Below are 12464 nucleotides of genomic sequence, written 5' to 3' on the forward strand. Positions count from 1 at the left end.
TACTAAATCAGCCCTGTGGATATCATACTAAATCAGCCATGTGGCTATCATACTTAATCAGCCCTGTGGATATCATACTGCCACCAAGCATAGGAATTCCTTACCAGCTCCACTCAAAAACATACAACCAATACTTAGTCTATTGATTAAAAAATACTTTTGACAGCAATTTGATGCATGCTTTTGTGTATATATATGTGTGTGTTTGTGTTTGTGTTTGTGTTTGTGTTTGTGTTTGTGTTTGTGTTTGTGTTTGTGTTTGTGTTTGTGTTTGTGTTTGTGTTTGTGTTTGTGGAAACAGATAGTGTTAATTTATGTCTCTGTTTTTCCCTTTCTTTATTTGTAGAAGTTTTTGAATATGTAAGACACCCAAAGGAACGATGAAAATGCCCAAATAATATGTGTATTCTGATTACTATTACATGTGTATATGTCTTGGCGGGGGTTGGACTAGATTAGTTGGCAGACAATTATTTTTCGACCCCTTTCTCTTTCATTTACATATTCATACTCTCTTTACTGACTTATTATTTTTGTATGTGGGAATAAAAAGTTATATGTTTACAAATATTTATCTGTTATTTACTTGTACGGTATGTAAATAGAGTTGCCAGGACCACGAGCTTGAATAATTTTCAGTCAACTATTTCTATGGTCCCCATCAGAATCTTGTGTATCAACATAACAGAGCGGTGTGAAGGTACTATATATTTTATTATCTAATTAAGTTAAAACAACACAATCCGTAGACTCACTAGTCAATTAAGGGGTTTAATTGGTATAATTTGACAGGAACTTGTAAGCATTTTCATTCTTACTGTAATTGCCGCATTCCATCTTTGATAACCATGAGTTTTTGGAAATCACTAGTGTATGTGTCCTACAAAAACGTTCACCTTTAAAGTAGGGCGTACACCGACCTGAGGATGACTCATTGTCACCTACAAACATGAATTGTTTACGTTATGCTTATGACGTAGAAAATGGTAACGTGTATACCACCATAGACTTTTGTGCAAATTCTGTGATTAATATAATTTTCGAGTACGAAGGAACACACATAGTTTGAAGAACGTTAATTTCTCTTCGGCAGTTCCCAACTTTATGAGGCAAGTATGCAAAACAACCTAAAGGTCACACGAGTTTTGAAATGACTTCAGTAATTTAGATTACTAGTTTAACTATTTTTTAAAACCTGATAATATACAAAAGGGAATGTGTGATGTGTTATCTCTTAAGGTACATCTGTTTTATCGTATTATCCTGGAAGTAGGAACGTTGCTATTGTCACTGATTTCAGTATATGATTGTCATTATATAGCAGACAGTATACACACTTTGATATAATAACTTCCGCCGATAAATACTTGATATGTATAGCACGTATAAATCCAGTTCTTTTATTTGTGACGCCATATCTGATACAACATTGAATATCATCACGTTCCGAGTGAGAGTTTCATAATGTGCTGTTCTCTTTATCGTCGACACCACCCTCACTACGTATACCTTGGTGTAAGATTTCTGTGGTCTGTCGTGGCAGGTGATACACATATTTCGATCGCTCTTTGTGTCACTGTGAAAATAGGGCACACGTGACGATTAAATTGAAACCAAGACTAGGCCTACCACTACGTAATTGATATTAATATTCAAGATGGCTGATAAGAATATGCAAGTTGGTCATCAAGAGACCGATAACATCACACAATGTTTGGTGTGTAAGTCAGCTCTACAGGTGAGAGACAGTCATGGAGGTTACTTCTGCAGTGACTTGTGTCGTTCTAGTTACTCGACATTGAAGAGTTGTAGTGAACAAATCGGGTGAGTTTCATATACCAATTTTCCTTCTCCACGTTTGGCCTACCTGCTATTATAATGTCCAGTATCTGTTTATCCTTAAGCTTCCTGTATGTAGTCATTTCTGTTCATACATATGCACACTTGTGCATTTGCAAACACAAGCACACAAATTGTAAATAAATAAATAAAAATAAACGCATATATACACAAATGCATTACACACACAAGCACACAAAGGGTCTTAATATACCACAATATTTGTATTTGCATACCACATGCCTATGTCGGCTTTTTGAATTTGGGTAGGAAACAAAGATACGGAATTTAAGTCTCTGATATTTATAAGCAGCGGAAAAGTCATAATTCAATTAGACCAAAATGACGCTGGTGTAATGTCTAGGCAAAAATACCTATTTCTGAATTGCACTTTCAATTTAAAGTAATTTGGTGTTGTGCTTGTTTCCGCGGACAAGGCGTTGATTCAGTTAGAACATGGATTCAGTTAGAGTAGGTTACGGTCCGTCAAAAAATGTTGTTGAGGACGAATAGATTTTCTGTAGCGCTGCTCTGTTTATCAAACCCTCAAGGAAAAAAATAATGTTTTACCAAGAGAGTCCTTTTCCCAACGAAACAGCATAACATTTCCTTATGGCTTTCCAGAAAAGACAAAATATGTGGAAAGCCAGACTTTGTTAATGTATTATGCTTTTTGTGTCAAACTGTAATGTTCATGTTTTTACTGTAAATCTGAAATTGTATTCAGAACGGTGGCCTCTCTCTCTCTCTCTCTCTCTCTCTCTCTCTCTCTCTCTCTCTCTCTCTCTCTCTCTCTCTCTCTCTCTCTCTCTCTCTAAAAAAAATAAGTGTTGAAGCTGATCTATTCAAGATGAAAGTTGCAAACAGAAAGGATATCAAAATAGAGGTCCCGTTTCATTTTCATGAGGTAAATACAACTTTTTCCTAAATATAAGTTCTAATTCAACAACTATTTGGTTACAGTCAATCACATCAGAACAAAAAGTTAACGCTATAGTGAAATACAATTGTGAGATTAATATGATTATTTTGTTGAGTTATATGCAATATTGTCTCGTAACCTTTCGAAATTCTTGCACAAACAAATGGATTTTACGATTGAAAATTGCACCATTTTCTTCTTTATTAGGCTGGGACAGAAAACGGTTGTTCGCAGCCACTAGAAGGGGAAATCGTTAAGTTATCTGACGAAGGTCTTCTACAGAAACAGACTGCTGTAGACAGAGATGGAATGGTACTTGATGTTGAACACCTTCGACATTTGGTGTCTGATCATGATTTGAAGCTTGAGAGGGAGGCCATGATAAAGCAACGCGATCAGTGTAGCAAAGCCCTCTATGACATTGACAAAAAGGTCAAGTGCATGCTCCACGTCATTGACGAGACTTTAAGCTTGTATACTGAGAACTCGCGGAAGCAGTCAGAGAATGTGACTCAAGTTCAAGAACTCTGTTGCGAACTTCAGGAAATGACGTACACAAGAAACGAGGACGTCGACATGCTGAAGCAGAAGATGAAATTACTCGAAGAGAAGTTCAATCTGCAGTGCAGAAAACAGGATGAAATGGAAAAATCCGTGAAATCCCTTGCCGTCAAAAGTCATAAACAGGAGAAAATGTTAGCCCACACTCTTCTGAAGGAGAAGGAACCGAGTATCAAACAGTCTGAAATGACAGCCGTGCAGAACAAAGTGAAGAACCTTGAGTTAGAACTCGACATACTGAAGCGAGAAATGAGTAGGCCCTGGTTTACCAATACTTCAAGTCAACAACCGGTTCATATTAGTATACAGAATCCCATTAATAATTACGTACCCTTCGCCACCAGTGACCCCAGAGTTCCCGCCACTTCTGTTCTACAAGACGAAGGGCAATACTTTGATCCAAGCAGAAGATACGTTCCATCACGGAATGTATGGGGGTATGCGAATCACACTGCGCCGCCTCACTACCAGCACCAGCCAGCTGAGCTGCCGCCTTATTCTGATGTCACTCAGTCGGATACCATTGGCCCGCGTAATTTTGAGAAACACACAACCGAATATGATCGTGAAAAAAAGACTGCGAATGGTGAGGGAAAGAAATAAGACAACAAAACTGTAACCCGACTGTAAAGTTTCAGCTGACATTTCTTTTTTTCATAAGTTAACATATTATATCCATGAGATGGATCACGTGATAATGACGTTCCCTTGAATGTTTCCCTCCCTGCTTTGAAGTTGGAAATATTATCTTTGATTGCAACTGATGTGACTGCATTTAGTATCTGTGAATTGGACATTTCTAAGACCTTAAGCTATTGTCATCCGAGGCTGAACATAGTTATTGTACATGACTGTATTTGGTTTCTATGTTGTGATTATTTTATGTGGTTACTGATCAATCAAACGTGATTAGATGTTTTAGAATTAGTTAGAAATGTGTGATAAAACTGTTTATATACAACTTTATTTAAAACTTTGATTTATCATAGTACCATTATTATAGCAGTACAAACATTGATACTAGCTAATTTGTTAATGCTACAATGGTAAGACACATCTATTCCATCTTAAATCATTATAGATGTTCTATATAATGGTCTGACATTCCATGTACCACCCAAGCCACAATAATGAAACAATAATCAAACAGAAAAAGTTTAAATTGCAAGATGGGAATACCTTTTCGGTTTCATTGGTCGCTGCAATCTTTGTACGTGAAAAAAGGAAGACCTTAAATACATAAAGAGTATTGTTTGTGAGCACACTCCGCATACAAATGTGAGACGAAGACGGCGAGGTCTGATCTGATTGGACGTATCGGATGAACCATTACACATCTTGGATTCCAATGGGAATTCCTAACTTATGATGTTGACTACAACTCGAAGCATGTACATTTGTAATTTGCTTAAAACGTAGTTGTGGACTGACTGACTCTCTAGGTAACAAACTTTGGATGCAGTAAGGCTTTCACAGTACTGTTCTCACACATAACTTTACTTTTCCAGTTGATTTTTTGTCAGTGTTTATGGGGCATATAAGACACAGTACGTTATTTATTCATGCAGAGGCAGGGCGATCCGAGTGTGTGTACACAGACAAGTGGTGCGATGTGCATGAGTGTGTTGCTGTGTATAGCTCAAGGCGGAAGTAACTGTAAACGCAGTCGGGGCATTATCATCTACACGTACAATCAACACACAAAGTTCACAAAAATGATATAGGTTAGTTGTAAAGTTTGGCATGACATGATTTTCTGGTTTTTCTTGAAGTTTATAGTCTGAAAGCCTAGACTACGAAGTTTGTAAACATTATTCTGGTTTATAGCTATACCCAGTACAGGGTGAGTGCATGATAGCATCAGAGTTGACTGCATTTAGTATCCGTGAATTGGAAAATTTTAAGACCTTAAGCTATTGTCATCCGAGGCTGAACATATTGTACATGGCTGTATTTGGTTTTAGATGCTTTAGAATTAGTTAGAAATGTGTGATAAAACTGTTTATATACAACTTTATTTACAACTTTGATTTATCATACTACCATTATAATAGCAGTACAAACATTGATACTGGCTAATTTGTTAATGCTACAGTGGTAAGACACATCTATTCCATCTTAGATCACTATAGATGTTCTATATAATGGTCTGACATTCCATGTACCACCCAAGCCACAATTATGAAACAATAATCAAACAAAAAAAACCAAAAGTTTAAATTGTAAGATGGGAATACATTTCCGGTTTGATTGGTCGCTGCAATCTTTGTACGTGAAAAAAGGAAGACCTTTAAATATATGAGTGTCGTTCGTAATGAGAACATTCCACATACAAATGTCATATTATTTGACAAATCTCATAAACAGATTTTTAAGCTCAGAAAATTGCGTGTTTATGTTGGATCGAATTCAGAAATTGTCAGTATTTTAGCAATACCGGATGTAGAAGAAAGGTAAATATGCATACATGTGTAGGTGAAAATGTTTAGATATAGATTCGTGTTATTTATGTTATTACATGTATTATGCTAGATGTATTCCTGCACAACGATAAGGATTACGTCGTTTAGACTGAGATCTGCTCGATGCTTTCAATATACTAAACTACATACTAGTAATCACACAAATAAACATTGCAAATTATGTATGATTTGCAAGTTCACTTTAAACGCTTAATAGTGTGAGGTCAAATCGCATCAAATTGAGTTGAACAACACATGATGATTTTTCTCGTGTCATTTAGTGGTTTTTTTCTCATGTCCTTTTCCAAATATTGCCTAGTTGTGTGAAACGCCGGTGTAATTTAGAAAATAATCAAAAGTTGTTGTATTTTCTCACATTTTGGATTTTTAGAACAAATAAGTGGTTATTCCATGTTTAGGTTCTTATTAGAATCAAAATTGTGAACCTGTATTTATAACTGAAAATTACAGTTTAACAGAGTGGACTTTTTTATTGAACATTCAACAATTATCTAATTTTACCATCCATGGACAACATATTTAAATCATGTGTAATTACACATATTGTTGCAAAAATTTGACGTCATATTACAAAGGATTGGAATGCAGGAAAAGTGAATATTTTAAACAAATCAGATTATTGGTCGCAACTCTTGAATAAAATAAGATTGAATAAATTTCAGTTTCGTATAGTTTTATTTCTTCAATCTAAATAATACAACAGTATCTCATCTCTGAACATTGGCTAGAACAACCAGTCACCCCTAAATATTAGATACATATTTAAATAAATATAAATAGTAACAATGTTTATTGCCAGAAATTATAGGCTTACAAAATACTATAATCTTATCTAAAGATGTACAAATATATCAAAATTATTAAGTCAAATGAGCCATTAAATAGATAATGTAGAGAATTACAAACAGGTGAGGTATTAATCTGACCCCCATTTGGTTCCCAGCGGATATGATTGGAATCAACAGATAAATGTATGCAACTCACTTCCTCTCCAACCTGTCACCACTGCTAGTAGAAAAATGGTCTTCCAGGTCAGGAATTTAAGAGAGCATGAGTGAATAGGTTCAAAAGGGCTGCCCCTGAGGCTGTCTAAGACCAGGGGAAGGTGTCAATAGATTTGATGTCTTGATTGTCTACATGTTGGTATTGTGTTACTGATTTTCTGTAGGAGCCAAACAGATTTGGATCAAGATCTGTTCTTTATTGCTTTCTTTTATTGTTATAGCCTTTTTTAAATTATGATAATGATGACTTGCACAAAATATATCCATGTAAATTTTGAAATAATGTTGATCTAGCAAAGTGTAATGAAATAGAACATTTGCTCTTTTTGCCTGGTAATAAAAAATGAAAAAAAAGTAGATACATGTACCTATATATTATGGTCACTGTGCATCATTTTAGTTAAGTATAGCATAGTGGGGACTAGTGATGGTTAGAGTATTTACCATTGACATGGGAGAGGGTTATATAAAGTAAATCGTACCGAGTAAAACATACGGTTATGTTGTTATAATTACAATAATAAAAATTGTGAAAAATCTGTAATACAGTATCATTAGTGGTCATACAGCTGTATGTCTAATTCCGCAGGCTATGACTCACTTGTTCTCATCACGAGATGCAATAAATCAACTGTTTGTGAAAAGTGACGACATCTATTCATTACATCATCACCTTTAAATAGATCAGTCCGCTGCTTCAAAATACAAACTAAATTACCTTTGAATGATACAAATGCATATACAGATCAGTATAGTGAATGTAAACATTTTCTGTTGAAATGAAAATGACATTTGATTCTGACCTTGATTGGGACATTTTATATGCTTTGCATATTTTATTAATTATTTTTTGATAATTAGGCAATATGTCAAGAATGAGAGCTTCATATTTTGCATATGTATAGTTTCATACAATAACATTTTCCAAATACGTCATATATGATATTAGCTATAGCTCAGAATTTTGCATTCCAACAATGTGTGGGAATAAAAATCTATGGTTTTGCCTTTTTGAAAGGTATTCAGTTTACAATCCAGTGCTAAGAAAATACAGATATGATATAAAAAATATTGTGATATGTAGGGTATGGAATAACTGCAAATGTTTTTTTTTTTATATGACCAACAACGCCCTGTATAAAATTTGTAGACGTCCATGGCATGGCGTCCTCGTTCAACATGAGCGTTTGTATACGGATGACTGGTCGACTCCCTGCACATATTTACTTCCAGCATTTTATCGTTAGTTCATAGACGGAATCTATGGTTAGTTACATTCTAAATCATAAAGTGTATATATTCTCACATGCCTCGATGTTGTGTACATGTACAGTGCAAGTTACTTGTTACCCCCTGTCGCTATGTGCCAAGGTCCGTAGACTGCGTCACGAATCAATCATCTCGCGAACCAATTAGCTTCTTGCATGCAAACTAATGGGGAATTGCCCAGAGTAAGTCGTTTTTTGGGGCTTACCAACTCCATCTGATATTTTGAGGTAAGGATTGACATTTTACTCAGGTATTCATCATACCCGTCAATAATATCGCCTTAGTGCTACAATACGTTTAGAACCTTCCATTCCCAGTTTCTAACAGGTGATGACAATGGTAACGAATACTTCATTGGAATGCGTCGATATCAGCAGGCGCTTCGAAACCATCGCGATCGCCTGAAAGCACAAAGGGTGTTCATGACCAGCGCGGTCGAATTCATAGGGCCATTCATCACGTGACCCGAGGGAAACGACATATATATCTCTCTCTCTATATAAATATATATATATATATATATATATATATATATATATATATATATATATATATATATATATATATATATATATATATATATATTCGTATTCTGTAATATCTTATTTACCTATTATAACTTCATAAAATATCCAAAATTTGGAAAAGGGGGATTTCTAAAAGTTGGCAAAAATTAACTTCTTTGAACGGTAGGTGAAAAGTTTAACATAATATCTTCTTCAGGTTGAAGTTTGAAATTCTATTATTTTAGGCCACATTTGCCATTCATCAAGTCAGAATAGTCTACGATATATCGTGAGGGTTAAACAAAAGTTTCTAGTCTGTTCTGTGCGTTTTTTTTTCTTTCTTTTATTAGGTATCACAGTGAGTTCTCGTTGGCATGTTATCTCCTTCACTGATGCATATATATTTCATCGCCTGGAACGGTTTCGGGCATTCGAATAAGCGTATCCACACCAACAAGCCAAAATTATCGTCAAAATCACCGATTTCGTACGCGTTTTTTGTTAACATTTCCGTCTTACAGGTGATTCAAAATACTCACATTCACTACTGTTATTTTGCTAGAAGACTTGTTCGTGAAACGTATTCTAGTTTTAAAACTTTAAAAACGCGTCTGCAAACACACCTAGACCACGCCATTTTGAGACGTCATAATGCGTTAGCATTCAGGTTAGGTCTGATAAAAAAATTTGTGTGGTTCCAGTTACACTCAATTTTAGAATAGGTGGGGTAGGTAGATTTTTTATTTTATTTTATCATATTTTTTTTTCATGTGGGAGTGTCTAGTTCAGATTTTCTATGGTCTTTGTGTTATCTATTTCAGATGTACAGCCATTACAGATTGGAAGAATAGATTTTTATTGTATTTTTTAGTTTCCGCATCCACTGTTTCTGGCGACAATTTTCGCGATTTCATTATTCTTTTCTCGAATACGTCAAAAAAAAGCTTAGGATCGGCAGTGAAAATCAAGGTGGGGTCGGGTAGCCAGAACCAAACATTTTTTCCCAGGCCTAATGATAAGCGTAGTCAACAGGTGACTAAAACTCAACCACATTGTGAAAAAATGCATCGCTGATAGTTGTAATAGCGATCAGTAAACAAAAAACTACAATCTACACATCTTAACCGAACCTTTACCGAATGTTTACGATATCCACACTACCTGACTATCATTTGTGGGTAATTCAAAAATTGCCATATTATGTCCCCCATATTTTTGAAATGGGCAACATAAATGAAAATGGCTAGACTCGATTTTATGCATAAATAGTTGTAGTTTCAGGGTGTTTCACAGTCAATGTCTTTTATTAATCTGATTTTTATCATTGCGGAGAAGAGCACTGCCATAGATCTTTCATAGTGCGTCTGACACATTAGATCACAACCACAACATTCTTCAGGACAAACTGGATTACTACGGAATTAGTGGCTTACCACTTCAATGATTCAAGAGTTATCTTTCAAGTCGTCAGCAAACAGTCTCAATTGATAACGTTTCTTTCTCGTACAAGTTTATTAAATGTGGAGTCCCACAGGGTTCGATTTTTAGGACCCATTCTATATCTGTTGTATATAAATGACAGGTTGTACTCTCGACAAACACTTTTTAGACTCTTTGTTGACGACACAAACTTGTTTCAATTTCTCAACTACTGTACAGTTAATCTTGACGCTGTTGATATTGACTTCCAGAAGGTGTTTAAATGGTGCAATGCAAATAAGTTAACTATAAACTCCGATAAGACAAATTACATGATAAATAAGTCATCCAGCATATTACGGGTAACCTGAGTGCAGACCCGATCGATAGAAGGCGTTCTATCAACTAACTATTTATGAGTCTCCATAGACCAACACATGAATTGGAAAAACCCATATCGAACAATTAAACAAATCAATCGCCTCATTAGTAGGCATTATTTCACAAATTCGCCATTTAGTTCAAAGGTAAATTTTCGTCCTCCTTTATAATTCAATGATACTACCACGCATTTGCTATTGCATTGGGATCTGGGGTAACGCGTATTCAACTTTTCTACTACCCATTCTCAAAATACAAAGAAAGATAGTGCGTCTCATCACATTTCCGGGTCTATGTTGCAACACCGCTCCTCTTTTCCAGCAACTCAACATTTTAGATGTCCACAAGCAATGTAAATACATGTTTACTTATTTTTGACTTAAACAATAATTACTTTGTACATGATATCAATCATTACCTTGACGAACTGCCCCACAACTACCCAACACGACTTGCCACAAATGACAATTTCTATATTCCAGAAGTAAACCTCTCTATAAACCAACATAGCCTCAAATACGCCGCAACGAATCATGGAACTCTCTGTCCGACTCTTTTGAAAAAAAAACTAGTAAAAGAGCCGACTTAAAGCTTTAAACTGCAACACCTTTTATCAAATTAATCTGTTTATTGTTTCTGTTTCTGTTATTTTCCTTGCTGTCAGTCTGACACAACACATTGCATCATACTGAGTTCTTCTTTGGGGGGCCACAAGCTCGACTAGTTCCTATGAACTATTATTGTGGCCCTAACAAGAAATTTGTTTTGTAATTCTCTACATTTTTGGTGGTTCATTTGAGTTGTTAATTTTTATATTTTGTACATCTGTAGATGTACATGTATTCTATAAGCCTATCATTTCTGACAATACAAGTTATTATACTTTCTACTGTCGCGATGGCATATTTTAGCCCACTCACTTATGCCGCCTTTTTAGCGGCTCATTTAACAACAAAGTGACATATTTCATCTAAAAAAATTACTTGTAACAATTCTTATGTATATTCGAAAGTAAAGCATCGATGGTTTATCATCTGATTGTGGTATGTAATTTCTGAGCACATTCGAACCCATGTGAAGTGTTTATGTGTGTGACAGCAACGATACCTCAGGGCTTTTTTTACTTAAATGTTTTTATTTCCATTGTAAGCAAAGAAGAAATACACTACATTGTAAGACTTTGAAAACAATGGAGGGAAAAACAGAAAGATGAAAGATGACGCATCCAAAGATTGTGACCTTGTAAAATAAAATTGTCGCTAGTTTCATATTCATTTTTGCACAAATTGATGCAAGGGTAGCCACTTCATTTGATGAAAAACAAACTTATCATTTGCACTAGCATTGATTAATTCAATGTTATAAATATTGCATAGTAATAAACTAATCCCCCTGAAAGATGGTTTCTGTTCATTCAATTTTACCCAATAGATATACTTACGAATAACTAAGGAAGTAAAATTTATTATCATTTTTTTTTATTTGGGTCCCCTAGAATGATGCATAGCTTAGACAGAAATGACAACAAATTTAGTCAGCTACCCATTACATTAATAATTTCTCTCTAGAGAGTATATAATTATAAAAGAAGTGTTCTAATGTTTCTGGTTCTTCGTGACATATTCCACAACTTGAAGATTTGAAGGGTAACGTATTTTGTTGGATTAAAATGATCAAGTTCTTGATTTGTATATATGTAGGAGTTTGAATTGGAATTCCCTTGACTTGCCATATGTACTTATGTTCAATAAATACTTTAAAACTGATCTAATAGATTTTCTTCCAATTGAGACCAGTGAAATTGAGATATTTCTCAATAGTTTCATCAGATTTAGGCTTGACAATCATTCTGTTCTCTAAAGGTTCACTCTTTAAATCTGCCTTTGAAAGTGACCCAATCAATCAATCAATCAATCAAAAATATTTCATTACAAATACTAATGTAAATTAAGTTGGTTGAATGCAAAGGCTGTTTAGCTTTTAAAAGTTTGGGATAGAATGTATGAAATCCATCCATTTAAGTTTTTTATTTAATGGCATACCCTTTTGTTCGAAAATTCGCCAAGGAACTATCGACTGA

The 12464-nt window shown here is 34.9% G+C and overlaps 1 protein-coding gene across 1 annotated transcript; it reads left to right on the forward strand.

Moving 5' to 3' along the window:
* The first annotated feature begins 1348 nt into the window (after positions 1-1348).
* Positions 1349-4153, forward strand: LOC144438482 (uncharacterized). The gene is made up of 3 exons (XM_078127518.1): positions 1349-1824; positions 2668-2746; positions 2969-4153. Exons 1-3 carry the CDS (start codon positions 1658-1660, stop codon positions 3923-3925), a joined length of 1203 nt encoding a protein of 400 aa, XP_077983644.1. The 5' UTR covers positions 1349-1657; the 3' UTR covers positions 3926-4153.
* Positions 4154-12464: the final 8311 nt, after the last annotated feature.

This window comes from Glandiceps talaboti, chromosome 8 (genome assembly GCF_964340395.1).
Source record: "Glandiceps talaboti chromosome 8, keGlaTala1.1, whole genome shotgun sequence".
NCBI lineage: Eukaryota > Metazoa > Hemichordata > Enteropneusta > Spengelidae > Glandiceps > Glandiceps talaboti.

Bases quoted from the DNA above. Each gene is read 5' to 3' on its own strand.
- LOC144438482 (XM_078127518.1), top strand. From the start codon at position 1,658: ATGGCTGATAAGAATATGCAAGTTGGTCATCAAGAGACCGATAACATC. The intron at 1,825-2,667 runs GTGAGTTTCATA...AAAAAAAATAAG, and splicing joins AGTTGTAGTGAACAAATCGG to TGTTGAAGCTGATCTATTCA. The intron at 2,747-2,968 runs GTAAATACAACT...CTTCTTTATTAG, and splicing joins TCCCGTTTCATTTTCATGAG to GCTGGGACAGAAAACGGTTG.